Genomic DNA, 19,145 nt, shown 5'->3' with positions numbered 1-19,145 from the left:
AGCATACCTGGGCTGATTCGAGGTCAGTGGAAAGACGCGATTGACAGCCTCTAGTGGCGAGGAGTAAAATTACATATAATAGGACAAATCAGGAATATGGCTCTTACAGCCATGCCTTTTTTTAATATATATATATTTTTTAATTAAATCGTCTTTTAATTGTATTTAACGTTACAGACATAATATGTTACACTCATCCAGAGTCTTTAGTTTAGGCTTAAGGTAGGTTTATCAAATGTATCAGTAATAAGTTTTTTTGAAATGTATCATTTTAAAAAATTTAACGCAATTATTGAATGCGTTGCACAATCCACTCATGCATTGTCGCACTAGATCTGTAATGGCGCCATTTTACCTATATAGAGAGATAAAAGGTAGCGTGAATTAAGTAGAGTGAATATTGGCAGCCTTTGGAGGCTTATTTTAATTGGTTAAAGCCTTACAGTCCCTCTCCCAACGATTAGAAATATCATGGGAAGCAAAGTGGGGTCGTATTTGATCTTTTTCTAAAGACCCAACGCAGAGAAGACATATCAATTGCTAGCACTACACACAGTTATGGTTCCACTTCCCATCATGGTTCCACTTCCCATCATGCATTGGGGCATGGCTGCAGTATAATTTACTGAAAGCTCAACAAATACACTAGATGGCAATATCTAGTCACAATATACAAAGTCACAAGTCTTTCTATCCGTGGATCCCTCTCACAGAAAGAATGTTAATAATGTAAATGCCATCTTGAGGATTTATTGTCATAATAAACAAATACAGTACTTATGTACTGTATGTTGAATGTATATATTCGTCCGAGTTTATTCATTTTTTTCTTAATGCATTGCCAAAATGTATATGATCAGGAAACATTTTCGGGAATGATTGGAATTGAATCGGGAGCAAAAAAAAAAGTAATCGGATCGGGAAATATTGGGATCGGCAGATACTCAAACTAAAACGATCGGGATCGGATCGGGAGCAAAAAAACATGATCGGAACAACCCTAATTTGAACCCCTTTGTGTGCAGTTTGAGGCCTTACCGTTATTGACGGTGAGACAGCTGGCTGACCTGTCCTCCACCCCGGGTATTCTCAACAGCTCTGCCCAGGTTGCCATGGTTATGCAGCATGTGCCCGACCAGTTTCTAGACGACTTCTTCGACGACTTCTCCCCAGTTGCCTTGGTGGGTTGTAAGCGAGAATTAGGAACAAATCGTCTGTGATTCGAAAGCTACTCCGTACATTTTGTTTCATTTTCTTGGACTGTTGTCCTCTCACACATCTTGCAGAATCATGACTATCCCACCGCGGTTAGGTCAGCCATGTTAGATGTCGTGTTCGATCGCGCTGGTCTCTCCGAACCGTCTGTCAGTGACTCTGTGGCATCAACATGGGTCCAAAGGCGAATGCCCCCTCTGCTGATACAACTGTCTCCACGTCATGTTTCGCCCTTTTTCGAAATACTGGCGGGAAAGAACTGCAGCGTCGAGCAGCAAGGGTATGGCAAATCGGTTCAAACTTGTAATTCTCTTGAATGGTTACCTAATGTGTTATTTTTGTTGCATTCCTCAGAGTTGAAGTCCTCAATTCCACTATCTCAAGTCTCAGTGAAGTTACACAGGATGAAATACACGACCACATCATTCAGGCCCTGGAAGGTAATGATACCATTTTAACCCTTTCACACCTAAGCCTATTTTGGCCGAATTTGACTGCCTTTGATGTTGCCTTTATATTTCAAAGAAGAAAATGTTCACAATGGCCAAGTTGGGTCCCTTTTTTCAGGATACCTCGAACTTCATGTCCAAACTGTTGTTTTCTTCACTGACTAACTTTAATCCACACTTTGGACCCCAAAAAAAATCCCAAAATCTTTTTTCAAAATTTGTAATGTTGAAGTCCCACTGACAACCAAACATGCTCGACCAACCGTTTTGAAGCTTGATAATATTCATTTAACTTGCTAGGGTAAACATTCAATAGAAAAAAGTAAGATTGAATAGTTTTATGTTTGACAATTCAACACAAACAGCAGCTATGGTCATAGGCGTTTTTGGCCTTCACACATACTACTGTATGGTCAAAACATGTTATATACAGTGCAGTATATATAGTGAGGAAAAAATTATATATATTATCCAACACAAAAAGGGTTTGGAGGATATCTCTTTGTGAAGTTAGGTATTGTACCCATCACCTTATCAAAGGTATATATGTACATGCAATCAAGCTTCTCGAACACACATCTATATAAAAATGGAAAAGATTCATAGTGAAGAAAAAATGATAAACATTGAAAAAAAAGTATTTTCCAAAATATTGACACGTTCAGTTCAATTCAATTGTTTTAGACATGCGACCCAATAGTTTTTTTTGTTGTTGTTGTTTTTTTTTTTGCGCACTCAGTTTGTTTTTGAACATGTCACTAAACTGCGTCATATACAACGTCACACGTGCTATCACTTCTACTCGCCGAGACGCCGACAGATCCGAGGAAAACAATGACAAATACAGCTCATCCTATTCCTTGAGTGAAATAATGCATTAGCTTGTGCTAAATTTAGTTTTCGATTCATTCTGCATGTTTCAAAGTCGCTCGCTCAATCCAACCGACCGTTGCTTGCTACGCGTGTCTCCTTTCCCTTAGTTGGCGCCTTGCTCGTCAATTTATTAAAAATGTTCACAGTAGGTTTGTCCTTCTTGACATCACAACGGCTCTTGGGATATGTAGTCTTTTGTGCTGCTTTCGCTTTTGAAAAAAGGACAAGAAATGATGGAAATATGGAGATAGACACATGGTCCATGTAGCGTTTTAATGCATATTCATGAGTGCAATAAAACTATAAAACTCAAATGACATTATCTCCCGTTTTACTTTGTCGATTGACTTTAAATAAAAACTTTTGTGGACATCAACTTGCGTACTTTCAAACGAGAGCAACCAGGAGCACGTGGGTGACGTAATTACAGCGTTACGAGGCTTCAAAGATGATATGCGTAAACGTGTAGCATCCGACACGTTCGGTGTTAAAGGGTTAACTAAATTGTATCATTTCAAAAGGAAAAAAACAGAATATCGCTTTTTATGACATCATTCTATTGAATGGATTTCTTTCATCGCCTCGTTTTCAATCATAGGACCAGACCCTCTTCGCTGCTACATCAACAACCAAAGTTACCTCCGCTTCCTGGAATTTTCATTCATGGGCTTCCGGCTACCCAACCTGACAACCTTCGTGTCACTTATTCCTTCGGGCAGACTAAGAGAGGTTTGTGCGAACTAGTCAGATTTACGACAAGGACAGCGGTAATCTTCTTTTTTGTTGTTGTTGTGGATTCAGTTGGTGAACACCATAGCTTCACCAGAGCTTGGCATCTATCTCAGCCAGCTGGACAATAATGACACAGGCGAACTTTGCCTCATCTTCAGCAACTTCAACCAGACACCCATGTTCTTGGAGGAGGTGTGTACTGTCAGTGTGCACTGTATCCTGACCTTACGGAATAGCAACTACACTGAATCAAATCAAAAGAATGATCTAAGATGTCTTGAATTTGTCATTGCAGGTATCACTTCCAGCAAACATTCGGAGGCCGACCTTACCTTGTGTCTGGCCAATTGCACTTGGAAGCTCCACCAGGTCAGAGGTCCGAGCCTGGTTTGACCGACGTCTCGTCAACTACTTGAATTTCCTCACGAGGGATCTCATTAAAAACGTCACGACGTATAACACCTCTTGCCTAGCCTTTCAAAAGTTGTAAGTGTACATTTTGTGACCTTAGGGGAGGTCTACACTCCACTCAGTTATTTAAGGTCAGGCATTTTTTTCTTATTAAGTGCTCTGGTTTTGTTTCAGCGTCTCGGTTCTTGGCACCTTCAACTACTCTGATGTGGACTTTGTGAGACGAGATGTGTACGATACAATCTTGATATACCTCATATCAGGTTTGTTAATTGTATCTCAATGACGGAACTAATCTGGATGGGAAGAGTTTAAAATAAACATTTTTTTCTGTAACAGCGTCGGAGCCGATATGTTATGACCCAAGTGATCCAGAGCTCAACTCAACTGCGTGGTTCGCTGAATACCTTGGATCTTTCATTGAATTCATCACTTTGAGAGATCTTCGTACATTGGGATCCACAGAGGTACTTCAAGGACTATTTTATCCCTTTGTTGGCATACACTCGTGGGTTCAAACAATCCCCTTGGCTGTAGGTTCTCCAGGTTTTCACTGTGGACCACCAGAACATTGCCATCTTCAACCAAACTGACCTACCTGTCAACGTCAGCAGATTCTACACAGAGCTGTTGTATAGGCAGGACAGCAACTTCAACCCCTTGTTGTGAGTAGTTTTTTAATCTTACTTTAAAAAGTATTTAGTTACAGCTACATATTACTTCTCCCAAAAAGTAATTGAGTTAGTAACTCCATTACCTCAATGTAACAATAGTTACTCGGCAAAGTAACGGACGTTACTCTTCATGTTCTACATGTTATTACATGATCCATTCGATAACATCTTTCACATCAGATAATTTAATAGTAATCGAACAAATTGAACTGTTTTTTTCACCACCCCCCCAAAAAAAACATAGGTCACACTTTTTACAAAGAAGAATTTAAGTATTTGAACACCCTGCGATTTTGCAAGTTCTTTCACTTAGAAAACTGGGGGGGGGGGGGGGGGGGGGGGGCTGACATTTTTATGTTAGGTTGTTGTCCACTGTGAGAGACAATCTAAAAAAATCCAGAAATCACACGGTACGTTTTTTTAACAATTATTTGTATTATACTGTTGCGAATAAGGATTTGAGATCTTGTCTATTAGCTAAAAGTGTGACCCTCAAAGACCTGCTAGTCACATTTAAAAAGTTCACCTCCACTCCACTTATTCTCCTAAATAAGTGGAAGTGGACTTTTTGAGTATGACTTTTTGACCTGTTTGAGGCGGTTAGTTGCATATACACACCTGTCCACCCCATACACCCCAAAGAGCTATCCAAAGGTACCAGAGACAGAATTATAGACCTCTACAAGGCTGGAGGGAGTCATAGGGCAATTGCCAAGCAGCTTGGTGATATCAGATCCCCCTGTTGGAGCAATTATTAGAAAATGGAAGAAGCTAAACTTGACTGGCAATCTCCCTCGGCCCTGGACTCCATGCAAGATCTAACTCGTAGGGTCTCAGTTGATCCTAAAAATGATCAGGAATCAGCCAAGAACTACACAGGAGGAGCTGGTAAATGACCTGAAAGAAGCTGGGACCACCATTTCCAAGGTTACTGTTGGTAATACTCTAAGACGTTGTGGTTTAAAATCATTCATGGCACGCAAGGTTAAAAAGTCAATAATACAACTGAACACTCATTGAATTCAATTCAATTCAATTTTATTTGTATAGCCCTGGATCACAACAACATTGTCTCAAAGGGCTTTGCAGAGGCAATATGATACACAATCAGAAACAGCAAATGAAGCAACAAAGATGAATAAATAAATTCAAGTCCTGGGTTTCCCCCATCCTTAGACCCTCCATGTCGGCAAGGAAAAACTCCAAAAACTCCAGAGTCTTCAGGAGAAAAAATGAGAAACCTTGAGGAGTACCACAGTCAGGAGAGATCCACTCCCAGGACGGATAGACAGGAAGCCCCAGGACAGCTAATAGGAATTAGCAAGCAAAGTTACAGTCCGTAAAGATGCGGTGGAGTAAAGGAACAAGAAGCGGTCCATCTAGCCAGATGAGATGGGGGTAGCAACGAGGACGTCCATCCAGCGTGGAGTCCGGAAAGTCAGGAGGCTGCAGCTGAAAAATAGCCACTCCCCAGTGGGGAGGGGGGAAAGGGGACACCGGGTGACTAGTGATGAAGAGACTAGACAACATAATATTTATCCCGATAAATGTACTAACATTTATCTTTCTCGCTCCCTCTTTCTCTGCTTCACCCATTGTTATGTTATGTCCTATCTCTTAGAGGTTAGATCTTGTGCCCGAACCCGACCCGGCCCAAAATGTTAAGCATTCACGTTCGGGTCAGGCCGCCGCGCCGACTAATAAATTATTTTTAGAAAATGGGATAAAACCGAGAGCAGGCTCTCTGTATTGTGCATTTGCTAGTGCACGCACATGAACGCCGTGGCGTAGCCCGCTTTTTCTTCTTCTCCTCCCACTGTGGTGCTTGCGATTCATTAGGAAAGACACTTTTATTTATGCACACAAAGGCAACACAAATGTGATCCTTTTGAATGTTCTCCTCTGTGAGTCTGCAAAACCGAATTTTTTATTTTAATTTTTTAATATTAAACTTTCCCGGCGTTATTTCGTTATGTAAATGCTTTTATAATGCCCATAAAAATATGTAGACTATTTAAACATTAAGAAAACTTGCGTTTTTTTTCTGCCAACTGAGAATTCGTTACCAAGGACACTTTTATTTATGCACACAAAGGCAAAGAAATGTGATCCTTTTGAATCTTCTCCTCTGTGTGTCTGCAAAACCGTTTGTTTTTTTTATATTAAACTTCCCAGCGTTATTTCGCTGTGTAAATGCTTTTATAATGATCATAAAAATATGTAGACTATTTAAACACTAAGAAAACTTGCATTTTTTTCTGCCAACTCGAAGAAATGAAAATAAATTGCTGCTGCTAGGTTTTTTTTTTGTTGTTTTCGCGTCACTCCCCCCCCAAAAAAAAAAAAATTTGGGTTTTTTCGGGCTGGGCCTGCAAATCTAGTTAATTGATCGGGCTCCGTCCAGGTCAGGCTTCAATACCAGCGGGCCGTGTCGGGTCGGGCTGGATTTTTTAGGCCCGATCTAACCTCTATTGCACATATATAGTGGGCTATGCCCACATTTTACTTTTGTTCTACATTGCAATTGAGTTGTTTTGTTTGCAACTGAACTGATTGATATTTCGATAAATATGCTGCTACACTACAATATTTTCTTTGTCGTTTTCTTTAATATTTACTTGAATATTTTTATTGATGGGTCGTTGTGACTAAAATAAAGTGACTGTTAATACTGATTTTGCACAGGAGTTCAGATGTTGCACTGTGTGAAAGGCTGCTACTGTGAGTAAAAAAAAGAGAAAGCCCTGGTCTCATTCAAAGCACTAATTAAATGCTTTGATTTTTTTTTTTAATATATATATATCTAAAAGTATTTTCATTTGACTTCAACCAGGAGTGACACAAGAGCTAATAAAAAGTTGTTTAATGTCTGACCGCTTGTGTTGCCTCATGATTCACGAAAAATATGCTTTGCTTTAGAATTTTAATGCATCCCAGGCTTTAATGCTTCGCGATGCATTGCCGAATGGAACCGAATCGAATCTTGACCCTCTGAATCAAATCGAATCGTGGCCCCCCGAATCGTAATAGAATCGAATCGTTAGGGCAGTGCCGATGCACACCTCTATTAACAACACTGATTGTGAGTGCTCATTGTCCATTTACTCACCATTCTAGTTTTGGATTTGTAAGTTCTTTTGGAGAGAATGTATTTGCTTCCTCAGCTTGTGAGAGTTCTTCTCACATTTTGATACCACCTTCATTCATGGCATTGCCGTTCATCTTAACTTTGCAGCCTTCCTCTGCTGTTTCGCTGCTTCGCGCCAGGGATGGCGTTTATGCAGTTGTCGCCTGATGAAAGCATGACGGTTTTGTACAACCTGACCAATCTGTGCACTGACCTGGATCCACAGGTTAGCTCCAGCCTCTTCGCACTATTGTCGAATACTGCATATTAACCCTACCTTTTTTAATATTCTACCAATAGGTGAGTGCCGCTTTGGCAGGTAACTTTGGTGACGAGATTGACGCCGCAACCATTATGGCCCTCGGCCAAGAAAGCAGCGGTATCTCGGTGGGCCAGATAAAGATGATCGACCCCAAGGATCTATTTGCGGCACTGGCCATCCTGGGAAATGTGCCGGTCTGGCGCAGAGGGCAGGCTAGGTCCATTATTGCGGCTTTGTCATCCTCGGGGATCATGGAGGTAAAGTTTTTCAGTTTTTTGTGTGTGTGTGTTTTTTTTTTAAAGACAAGTGTTAAAAGAGGACAACTTAAGTACAGAAGACTGATTTATGCTTCTACGTGGCTGTGACGGCAGACCTACAGTGGTATGAAAAAGTATCTGAACCTTTTGGAATTTCTGACATTTCTGCATAAAATCACCATCAAATGTGATCTGATCTTTGTCAAAATCACACAGATGTAAAAACAGTGTCTGCTTTAACTAAAACCACCCAAACATTTATAGGTTTTCATATTTTAACGAGGATGGCATGCAAACAATGACAGAAGGGGGTAAAAAAAGTAAGTGAACCCTCTGCCTAAGGAGACTTAAAGAGCAATTTAAACTAATTTTTACCAAACAATTTAAGTCAGGTGTGTGCCCAATCACTGATGAGTGGTTTAAAGCTGCCCTGCCCACTATAAAACACACCCCTGGTAAGAATTGTTTTGATGAGAAGCATTGTCTGATATGCATCAAGGCTCGGTCAAAAGAGCTGTCTGAAGACCTGTGATCAAGGATTGCTGATTTGTATAAGCTGGGAAAGGATACAAAACCATCTCTAAAAGTCTGGTTGATTATCAATCGACAGTCAGAGAAGTTGCCTACAAATGGAGAGAGTTTGGCACTGTTGCTTCTCTCCCAAGGAGTGGCCGTTCACCAAAGATGGCGCCAAGAGTTCAGCACAGAAGGCTCAGAGAGGTCAAAAAGAACCCTAGAGTGTCTGCTAAAGACTTACAGAAACCACTGGCACGGTCCAATATCTCTGTGCACACATCAACTATATGTAAAACTATGGCCAAGAATAGTTTTCATGGGAGGACTCCACGGAAGAAGCCACTGCTGTCTAAAAAACATTGTTGCTCGTTTAATGTTCGCAAAAAGGCACTTGGACACGCCACAGAAGTTTTGGCAAAATATTTTGTGGACTGATGAACCAAAGTTGAATTGTTTGGGAGTAACACAGAACATAATGTGTGGAGGAAAAATGGAACAGCTGACCAACATCAACACCTCATCCCCACCGTGAAGCATGGTGGAGGGAGCATCATGATTTGGGGCTGTTTTGCTGCCTCAGGGCCTGGAGTACTTGCAATCATGAATGAATGAATGAATGAGTTCAAAAGTTTATCAGGACGTTTTGCAGGAAAACCTGAAGCCGTCTGTCAGACAGTTGTAGCTCAAAAGAGGATGGGTGCTGTAACAAGACCATGATCCAAAACACAGAAGTAAATCAACTTCAGAATGGTTTCAGAAGAACAAAATACACATTCTGGAGTGGCCAAGTCAAAGTCCAGACTTGAACCCCATTGAGATGCTCTGGCATGACCTAAAGACAGCGATTCATGCCAGACATCCCAGGAATCTGACTGAACTATAGGAGTTTTGTGAGAAGAATGGGTCAAGATTCGTCCTGATCGATGTGCCAGACTGATCTGCAGCTACAGGAAGCATCTGGTTGAAGTTACTGCTGCCAAAGGGGCAGCCACAAAATATTAAATGCGATGGTTTACTTACTTATTTTCCCCCATCTGTCATTGTTTGCGTATTATCCTCTTTAAAATATAAAAAACCTATCAATGTTTGGGTGGTTTTAGTTAAAGCTGACACTGTTTTTTCATCTGTGTAATTTTGACAAAGATCAGATCACATTTGATAGTGATTTTATGCAGAAATGTGAGAAATTCCAAAAGGTTCAGAAACTTTTTCATACCACTGTACGCCGTTAATGCAGACCTGATTTACGACCCGACGCCGTAGCCTGAGGTGCCCCTCCCAAAAATCCTGTCTATTCGTCAATGCTCATGACATGACCGTCGAAGGACTATGATTAGTCCGCTCAGACATTATTTCCTGTCCAGCACAACAACACCGCCATTTTCAAACATTCGCAAACGTCTTCAAACGACAATTTTTTGTTTTGGTTTGGTTGTTTTTTTTTAGTCACATAAACAGTACCTTGTACCTCACAGTATCTTCTTTTTTACTTTATTTTATTTATATGACTGTTTTCTGCCCTTTGGTGAAATGTGTATTTGATTGTAATGATGACTTTTGTTTTGTGCTGCATGCTTTTATTTTGGAAGAGTGCATTTGCTCCCATGAAGAAGTCGCGCAGCCGAGTGAGAGAGAGGGGAAAGATTACAGCTTAGCTTGCTGCCAAGCTACAATTTAGCCCCAATGTCTTGCCGAGGACAGTGCAATGACATATCATACAAAATAATACTTAAAGCGTTAATTCCAATTTACGATCAATGTAGGAACGGAACGCGGGGACTACCTGTATTTACTGTCAGCGTCCTTATTAGATGTGTGACTGCGTTATCCAGCTTCAAGACAGTTGACAGGCGAGATATTTAGTTATGGCCTTTGGGGTGCATTATTAAAAGTCTTCTCGCTATGTAAAACCGTAACAGTTTAAAAAAAAAATTGAAAAACAACATAATACAACTAAAATGTCTAACATTGTTGCTCTCTTGCTTCTCTTGCTACACTTGCATTGTTGCAGCCAAAAAAAGTAAAGTAAAAATATTACAACATAAAGTGTTTAATTTACATACTTTGTATGCAATTAAAGTATATAATAAAATAAAACAGGGTTTCCAAATTAAAGTAATCGGTACTAAATGTACGCTAACATAATTAGCCTAACGAGCTTAACAAGAGCTAGCTCAGCATGCTAAAAAAAAATGCCACGTTGTGAATAAATTGTTTTCGACATGTTTTTTTTCAACATTTGCATCAACGAAAAATACATAAACTTGCTTACAATCACTTTATTGTCACTTTATAGTCACTTTTGTAGTCAGACGTTATAGTCTTGTGAAAAAAATGGGGGGGGGGGGGGTAGCGCAACTTTAGATGGAAACATTTACCTAAAATGAATGATAACTGCCCGTTTTTTGTTTTTTTTGCTTTTAACCAAGATTCTAGACTGTTCTATGTCCAAATCCAATGAAAAAGTGGGATGCACGGATTTATATTAAAGATTTTCCAACTTAAATAGCTCTGTTTTGTGATGGCCGCCATGTTGGATATTGTATCCATTCACAATAGCTTAATTTTACATTTAAATAATCAGTTAATTTTTGGCCAACTGCCCTTTTTTGGGCCAAAAACTAGTAATTTAGACATTTCTGCATCCATACAAAAAGAAATTTGGCTTTTACGTGTTTTATTTTATGTAACATTTCTATCTAAAAATGACGAGGACCAGATATCCAGCAGGACATCTGAATTCAACCTAAATAATTTGTGATTGTATAAAGGAAATGCAAAATTTGCTTTTGTTGAGTAAAATTAAGACGATTCTGCATGCTTACCTCAAGTATTAGGTTTCTGTATGAAAATTGAGTGATTTATCAGCTGTTGAAAACATGTCAAAATAAGAAAGTTGCTATTTTGGGCAAAAACTATTGCTTTTGATTCTGAAAATATAGGTGATTATCTCTGCATTTGGTGATTTTTGTGCATCTAGTATAAAATCTAAGAATTTTATAGCTATTTTAAGTTTTGCAATACAAAAAAAACTATTAATAAGTAGGGAACTTGAATTTTTTTATGCCCCTGCTCATTGAGACTCATATATGCCTCAGGGAAGTGCCTGTTTTGGTTTTAGGCTGCTAGCGGCTTTTGTTTTGAAAATATTTTAAGCTTTTGAAAATAGGCCCCTTACGGAGCGGCCATGCTCACCATTTCCCGTCAATTGATAGTGAAGTCTATGGGCCAAGACTCCGCAAGATGCAATGTTGCAATGTCATGAAACAGATTTTTATGCAAGACAAGAATTTAGCATTAAATGGTTCAAAAGATCAATTTCACAAAACGAAAATTTAAAAAATTGATATAACATTACACATACCCATATACAGCACCAGTTTTAACAAGGCAACTTTGATGTGTCACCAACATTCCCCATCAGATCAACAACGCAAGGTCGCTGTTGGATGTGGGCACACTCAGCGTAGGCTTGCCCGCGAATATTATCAGCAACATCAGTGGATCCGAGCTTATCACGGCCGCCGAGGACCCGACGTTCCTGACGCACTTCACGAATGCCCCACAGGTCATCTTGCGGGCATTTGTGTGGCAGGTAGGACACTACTGCAGTCTGTGAGCATTTTTAAAGCCTTTTTTTCCATCATAAGCCAAAGGATTGCCATTCCCCATCTAGATCATCTCAGTAAACAGCGAGAGCAACGTGATTGTTGAGAACGTTCCAGATCAATTGGCAACAGGGATACCTGGTTCCAGACTTTTGAGCTTTAGCCCAGATGAGGCTGTTCTGATGAACATCAACAGGAAGACATGGAACCATGATCAGGTGGGAGCTCCTGGCAAAACCTTATTATTATGATTTTATATGCGGGGCTGTCAAAATTATCCCGCTAACGGGCGGTAATTAATTTTTTAAATTAATCACGTTAAAATATTTGACGCAATTAACGCACATGCTCTGCTCAAACAGATTAAAATGACAGCACAGTGTAATGTCCACTTGTTACTTGTGTTTTTTGGAGTTTTGTCGCCGTCTGCTGGCGCTTGGGTGCGACTGATTTTATGGGCTTCAGCACCCATGAGCATTGTGTAATTATTGACATCAACAATGGCGGGCTACTAGTTTATTTTTTGATTGAAAATTTTACAAATTTTATTAAAACGAAAACATTAAGAGGGGTTTTTATATAAAATATTTATAACTTGTACTAACATTTATCTTTTAAGAACTACAAGTCTTTCTATTCATGGATCGCTTTAACAGAATGTTAGTAATGTTAATGCCATCTTGTTGATTTATTGTTATAATAAACAAATACAGTACTTATTGTACTGTATTATTGTACCCTATGTTGAATGTATATATCCATCTAGTATCTTATCTTTCCATTCCAACAATAATTTACAGAAAAATATGGCATATTTTATAGATGGTTTGAATTGCGATTAATTAGATTAATTAATTTTTAAGCTGTAATTAACTTGATTAAAAATTTTAATCTTTTGACAGCCCTACTTATATATGTATACAGTCATGTGAAAAATTTAGGACACCCCATTAATTATTCAGTTCTTTATTAAGAAATGTTCACATATCAATTTCTATGTCATATCTTTTTTTTCTTTATCTCTGCAAAAGAACCTGATTTAATTGCCGGTAAACAACAAAAATTAACTATGTTTTACTTATTAAACCAAATTTATCAACAAAAATGTACATTCTAACTGAGGAAAAAGTAAAAAGACACCCTACCACCTAATAGCTAGTGTTACCCACGGTGGCTGAAATAACTTCAGTGAGACGCTTTTTGTAGCCATCTACCTGTCTTTGACATCAGTCTGAAGAAAGTTTGCCCAACTCCTCAGCACAGAATACTTTCAACAGTGACTGACTGTTGAAGTGAGAGAAAACAGCATGGTGAGATCAAAGGAGCTGTCTGAGGCTTTCAGAAAGAAGATTGTAGACCCTTATGAGTCTGGTAAGGGATTTCAAAAGATCTCAAAAGAATATAAAATCAGCCATTCCACTGTCCGGAAAATAGTCTACAAGTGGAGGACATTCAAAACAACTGCTAACATGCCCAGGTCTGGCCGTCCAAGCAAGTTCACCCCGAGAGCAGACCGCAAGATGCTAAAAGAAGTCTCCAAAAACCCTTAAATATCATCATGGGACCTACAGCAGGCTCTTGCTACTGTTGATGTGAAAGTGCATGCCTCTACAATCAGGAAGAGAACCTTCATGGGAGGTGTGCAAGGAGGAAACATTTGTCCTCCAAAATGAACATGAAGGCCGGACTGAGGTTAGCCAGAGTGAATGTCGACAAAGACCAGGACTTATGGAATAAGGTTTTTGGACATGTGAGAGAATTTTATTCATGCTTAAAACACAACCATTATACATTATATTTTGTATGCTTTGTTATGCTTGCATGAGAACATTGTAGCATAGAGCATTATTGTTATATTAATCTGTTTGAGTGTGCCTCTGCATAGACGTGACTATTGTAGACTGTATCACAATATGCCCAAATATGGACTGTCATGTTCCTGTATTTTCCAATACGTCCTGAATGAATACAAGGGAGGACTGTAGCTTATCAGGCTGAGCTCATCATCTTTCTAGCCAGAGCCGGTGTTCAAGGTCTCAGCTCAAAGATGGTTTTGTATGGAAAAATACACAGGTTTGTGAGATGATGAGTTTCGTTTCTTAGTAAGTTTCGTTTCACAGTGGGCTTCAGCACCGCCCTTTCAACAGTATAAATGTCCAGCCTCTATTGTACTTCTTTGTACTTCTGGGTGATCACAGCTCCTGGCTGAGTCGCAGATCATTTTGTACCCGAGAGCTCTTGTTCATAAAGCCTTCGAAGCAAAGCAATCCATGGTTGGGGTCTGATTCATTTCTCTAAATGAGCTATCGAGGTAACACTTGTCTTGGAGTTCAAACTTGAGCTTCCCTGACAGGACAGTTGAATCTAAAATTGAATTATTTGGACACCAGAAAAGAGGACATGTTTGTCGTAAACCCAATACAGCATTCCAGGAAAACAACCTCATACCAACTGTGAAGCACGGAGGTGGAAGTGTCATGGTTTGGGGATGCTTTGCTACAGCAGGACCTGGCCTACTCACCATCATAGAATCCACCATGAATTCTGTTGTGTATCAAAGGGTGCTTGAGGAACATGTGAGATCATGTGTTAAAAAATTAAAACTGAAGTGAAACTGGACCCTGCAACCTGACAATGACCCAAAACATACCAGTAGAGCCACCAAGGACTGACTGAAAAGGAAGAAATGGAGAGTCCTGTAGTAGCCGAGTCAAAACCCAGAGCTTAATCCCATTAAGATGCTGTGGGGTGACTTGAAACGGGCTTTACATGCAAGAAACATCTCACAGCTGAAAGTATTCTGCGTTGAGGATTGGGGCAAACTTTCTTCAGACCGATGTCAAAGACTGGTAGATGGCTACAAAAAGCGTCTCACTGAAGATATTTCAGCCAAAGGAGGTAAGAGTATCTATTAGGTGGTAGGGTGTCTTAACTTTTTCCTCAGTTAGAATATGCATTTTTGTTGATATATTTGGTTTAAAGTGCATATGACAGGAGAAAAAAAGTCTTAAATAGAATTATTATGTGAATTACAAAACATATTTTGAGGCCATTCGACCATTTAAAACAATTTGGCACAGCGCAGATGACGAGAAATTAGTCTTTTAATCTGCCAGTTAGCCACGCCTACCATTATACTGTAGACCTCTAGCATCCCCAACAGGTGGATGACGTCAGCAGGAGAATGGTTTCATCTGTTTTACTATTCAGCTAGTTGAGGGGGAATTATTCAGAATGAGGAAAATGCGATGAAGAGAGCCGCAAAATGTCATTGTTTCAGTCTCTCTACTCGAGTATTTTTACAGGACATTCTTTTTATCCAAGTATTTTCCCCAATTGCAAAATAAATGTCATGACAAATAACAGTCTTGTGCTAAATGGAATATGAAATAATAAAAATGCACCTATTCAGGACGACATGGCAAAATTACTCCATAATGGTCAAAACTGTCAACTTCACCTTTACTGTCGCACCTACCGAACAATATTTTATGACACCTAAATCGGGCTTATGTCATTTTCCTTCCCCGGCTTCGGAGAATGTAAACAAACCAAGAGGCGTGACAGCTAGCCGACACGCTAACCCGAACCAAGCGATGTTTCAAAGTCTTCGAAGCGGAAAATCACACATAACTAGCCCGGACCATTTGACACGACGGCGGGGTTGTCGATTGTCTTCGCCGATTGACAACCTGCCCGGGGCGAGCAAGTTAGGGCTCGTCGTTCCCCTGCTGAGGGCAGAGGGCTTGTTTGCGGGGAAGCAGCTGGACAATGACCGCCGGACAAACCGGCTGACGTCGGAGGAGCGTATAGCTGCCACATGGTCAACACAAATATAGCAAAATAATGTTTACTACACGGCGAAGACGTAAACAGCGAGAGAGTCAGGAGAGCGGTTGCAGTTGTTGTGCAGCTAACATGACACAATGTGTCTTAGGACAGCTACATGCCCATCCAGGATGAAACATAAGTAAATAGTCCTTTATTTAAAGAAAATTTGTTGTGTTTACGTTGTAATCGCGGCCATTTTTTTAAAAACAAATTTGCAATTTCTGATCGGGTGGAAAATTTGACAGAATACCGGGCACATGAAGAAGGCAATAAGCCGAGTGTAGTGCTCTCCCGGCGGGGGGATGTGCGACTCGGTCGTCGGCCGAGTGGACAAGGAGCATGTCAGCCAACTAATGCAAGCCACCTACGTATTAAAATGATCCCAGTATTTGACATAATACATAACACGATGTTTACTCACTTTCTCGTAAGTGCAATGGTCCCACAATAGTAGGGCTTGTTTTGGCCAATATCCACCGGTGAATGGGAACCTTTTCAAACCCCAAAAAAGGCTCACACGCCTTTCCCTGGTGCCGCAAAAATTTTCTGCAGCCGTTTGGCTGGCTTGATGCGAAAAATAACGAATTAATACGCAAAATCAGCTGAATCCTTAGTCCTTCTCATACAACAGTATGGCTGGATAGAGAAGAGGACTCCATCTACCATACACGTCACTCTTTCTCTACTCGAGACTGGAGCCGGAAGTCACTCATTTTTATGGCGCGGGATTCAAAAAACTAAATATAGCGATCGCTTCCATACTCATCCAAGCAGTCCATTTCATTCAGGAGCATAAAATACCGCGGAAAATATGAAATAAACATGCTTTTTTTTCTGTCATAGGCACTTTAATGAGTAATACATTGCTAATTTTTGTTGTTCACCTGCTATTTAATCACTTTCTTTTCCAGGGTTAAAAATAATAATAATAATAAAATAAGATCAGACATTGATATGTGAATATTTCTTAATAAAGAACTGAATATTTAATGGGGTGTCCTAAATTTTTTACATGACTGTATATTAGAGATGTTCCGATCGATGCCGATCGATCAGGTCCGATCACGTCATTTTCAAAGTATCGGATTCGGCAAAAAAATATCGGCCATGCCTTTTTTTAATATATATATATATATATATATATATATTTTTTTTATTAAATCGTTTTCTAATTGTGTTTAACGTTACAAACATAATATGTTACACTAACCCAGAGTCTTTAGTTTAGGCTTAAGGTAAGGTTATCACGTTAAAACGCAATTAATGCATGCGCTGCATGACCCGCATTGTCACGCTCAATCTGTAATGGCGCCGTTTACCTATATAGAGAGATAAAAGGCAGCGTAAGATGAGTAGAGGGAATTTTGGCAGCCTTTGGAGCCTTTTTTTTTTTAATTGGCTAAAGCCTTACAATCCTTCTCGCTACGATTAGAAATATATTGGGAAGCAATGTGGGGAAGCAAGGTAGCAATTGATTTTTTCTTAACACCTCATGTTATTTCCCAACGCAGAGGAGATATATCAATTGGTAGCACTATGCACAGTCATGGTTCAACTTCCCATCATGCATTTGGGAATGGCTACAGTATCATTTACTGAAAGCTCAACAAATACACTAGATGGCAATATTTAGTCACAATATACAAAGTCGCAAGTCTTTCTATCCGTGGATCCCTCTCACAGAAAGAATGTTAATAATGTAAATGCCATCTTGAGGATTTATTGTCATAATAAACAAATACTGTATGAACAACAAATATATTGAATGTATATATTCGTCCGAGTTTTATCCATTCCTTTCTTAATGCATTGCCAAAATGTATATGATCGGGAAAAATTATCGGGAATGATTGGAATTGAATCGGGAGCAAAAAAAAAGCAATCGGATCGGGAAATATCGGGATCGGCAGATACTCAAAACGCTCGGGATGGGATCGGGAGCAAAAAAAACATGATTGGAACAACCCTACTGTATGTTATATATATTAAATCTTTTGTTGTTGCTGTAGGCCGATTTGTTCTTTGAAGTTATCGCAGATGAATCGGCGACATTGCTGCTGGGAGGTGTAGACAAGTGAGATTCATTTTTCTAAAAATTTCATGTTTAAAATGCATTTTAAATAACTAAACTCACGGTTTGTCTGCAGTTTGACGTCGTCTGTGCTAATCGGCTTCACTTGCACTTCAGTGAGGAACCTGAAACGATCACAGGTCAGCCAACTGATCCGGGCGTGCCGGAGGTCGGGTGAGAACAGGGTCGATCTGGTGGAAACTCAGGTGAATTTTCGACCTATGATGTTGGTTTCCTAGTGATTATGGTCTGTATAAATAACTGTGAATTGACTGATGTTTGACAGCTAACCTGTATGTACAACATAATAAGAAATGGGTCAAACATTACCAACTTTGGGCTTTACCCACGAGATGTGCTGCTATATTACAAGTAAGTACTTCATCATCAACGGCAGGGAGGTTCGTCTGAAGCTACAGAAATATATTTGGTTTGGTTTTCCTCTACAGTTATTCGATGGTGCCGCCAGATAGATGCAGGTCTTACTTCCAGGAGCTGGCAGAAGCCAACTTTTTCGTCTTTTCTCCTGTGCTCGCTGGCATACCGAGCGTTCTCTTCGAAAATGCTAGGAGTTGCTTGGTGAGTTCAGAGTTAGGGTAATACCTGAGGATACTTATTGTCCAGTTATTAAACATACAGTGTATATAGACTATAGATATTTAAGTGTATGTTTTCATGGGACAACACTGACAAAATGACACTTTGACACAATGAAAAGTAGTCTGTGTGCAGCTTATATATTAGAGTTAATTTATTTTCCCCTCAAAATAAGTCAAAATATAGCCATTGATATCTAAACCCCTGGCAACAAAAGTGAGTACAACCCTTAGAAACTACATACATCCTTAAATGTCCAAATTGAGTACTGCTTGTCATTTTCCCTCCAAAATGTCATGTGACTCGTCACAGGAGTGCTGTCAGCATTGCTGAAGAGATTGAAGAGGTGGGGGGTCAGCCTGTTTGTGTTCAGACCATACGCCGCACTCTACATCAAATTGGTGTGCATGGCTGTCACCCCGGAAGGAAACCACCTCTGAAGACAGTACACAAGAAAGCCAGCAAACAGTTTGCTGAAGACGTGTCAAAAAAGCACATGGACTACTGGAACCAGGTCTGATG

General features: G+C 39.8%; 1 protein-coding gene across 1 annotated transcript in view; it reads left to right on the top strand.

Moving 5' to 3' along the window:
* The window catches only part of LOC130920220 (uncharacterized), a 112,542-nt gene that overhangs the window by 71,571 nt on the left and 21,826 nt on the right, over nt 1–19,145 (top strand). Inside the window, exons 39-55 of the mRNA XM_057843257.1 lie at nt 1,026–1,181; nt 1,287–1,495; nt 1,570–1,655; nt 3,136–3,266; nt 3,339–3,461; nt 3,565–3,755; nt 3,855–3,943; nt 4,020–4,147; nt 4,218–4,345; nt 7,590–7,707; nt 7,782–8,000; nt 11,941–12,111; nt 12,193–12,342; nt 17,965–18,029; nt 18,103–18,232; nt 18,313–18,398; nt 18,476–18,605. Of these exons, the coding sequence (XP_057699240.1) occupies nt 1,026–1,181; nt 1,287–1,495; nt 1,570–1,655; nt 3,136–3,266; nt 3,339–3,461; nt 3,565–3,755; nt 3,855–3,943; nt 4,020–4,147; nt 4,218–4,345; nt 7,590–7,707; nt 7,782–8,000; nt 11,941–12,111; nt 12,193–12,342; nt 17,965–18,029; nt 18,103–18,232; nt 18,313–18,398; nt 18,476–18,605 (2,310 nt within the window). The remainder of the gene's footprint in view (nt 1–1,025; nt 1,182–1,286; nt 1,496–1,569; nt 1,656–3,135; nt 3,267–3,338; nt 3,462–3,564; nt 3,756–3,854; nt 3,944–4,019; nt 4,148–4,217; nt 4,346–7,589; nt 7,708–7,781; nt 8,001–11,940; nt 12,112–12,192; nt 12,343–17,964; nt 18,030–18,102; nt 18,233–18,312; nt 18,399–18,475; nt 18,606–19,145) is intronic.

This window comes from Corythoichthys intestinalis, chromosome 8 (genome assembly GCF_030265065.1).
Source record: "Corythoichthys intestinalis isolate RoL2023-P3 chromosome 8, ASM3026506v1, whole genome shotgun sequence".
Taxonomy (NCBI): Eukaryota; Metazoa; Chordata; class Actinopteri; order Syngnathiformes; family Syngnathidae; genus Corythoichthys; species Corythoichthys intestinalis.
The sequence above is the reverse complement of the archived record's forward strand: the minus strand, read 5'-3'. Positions and strand labels throughout refer to the sequence as shown.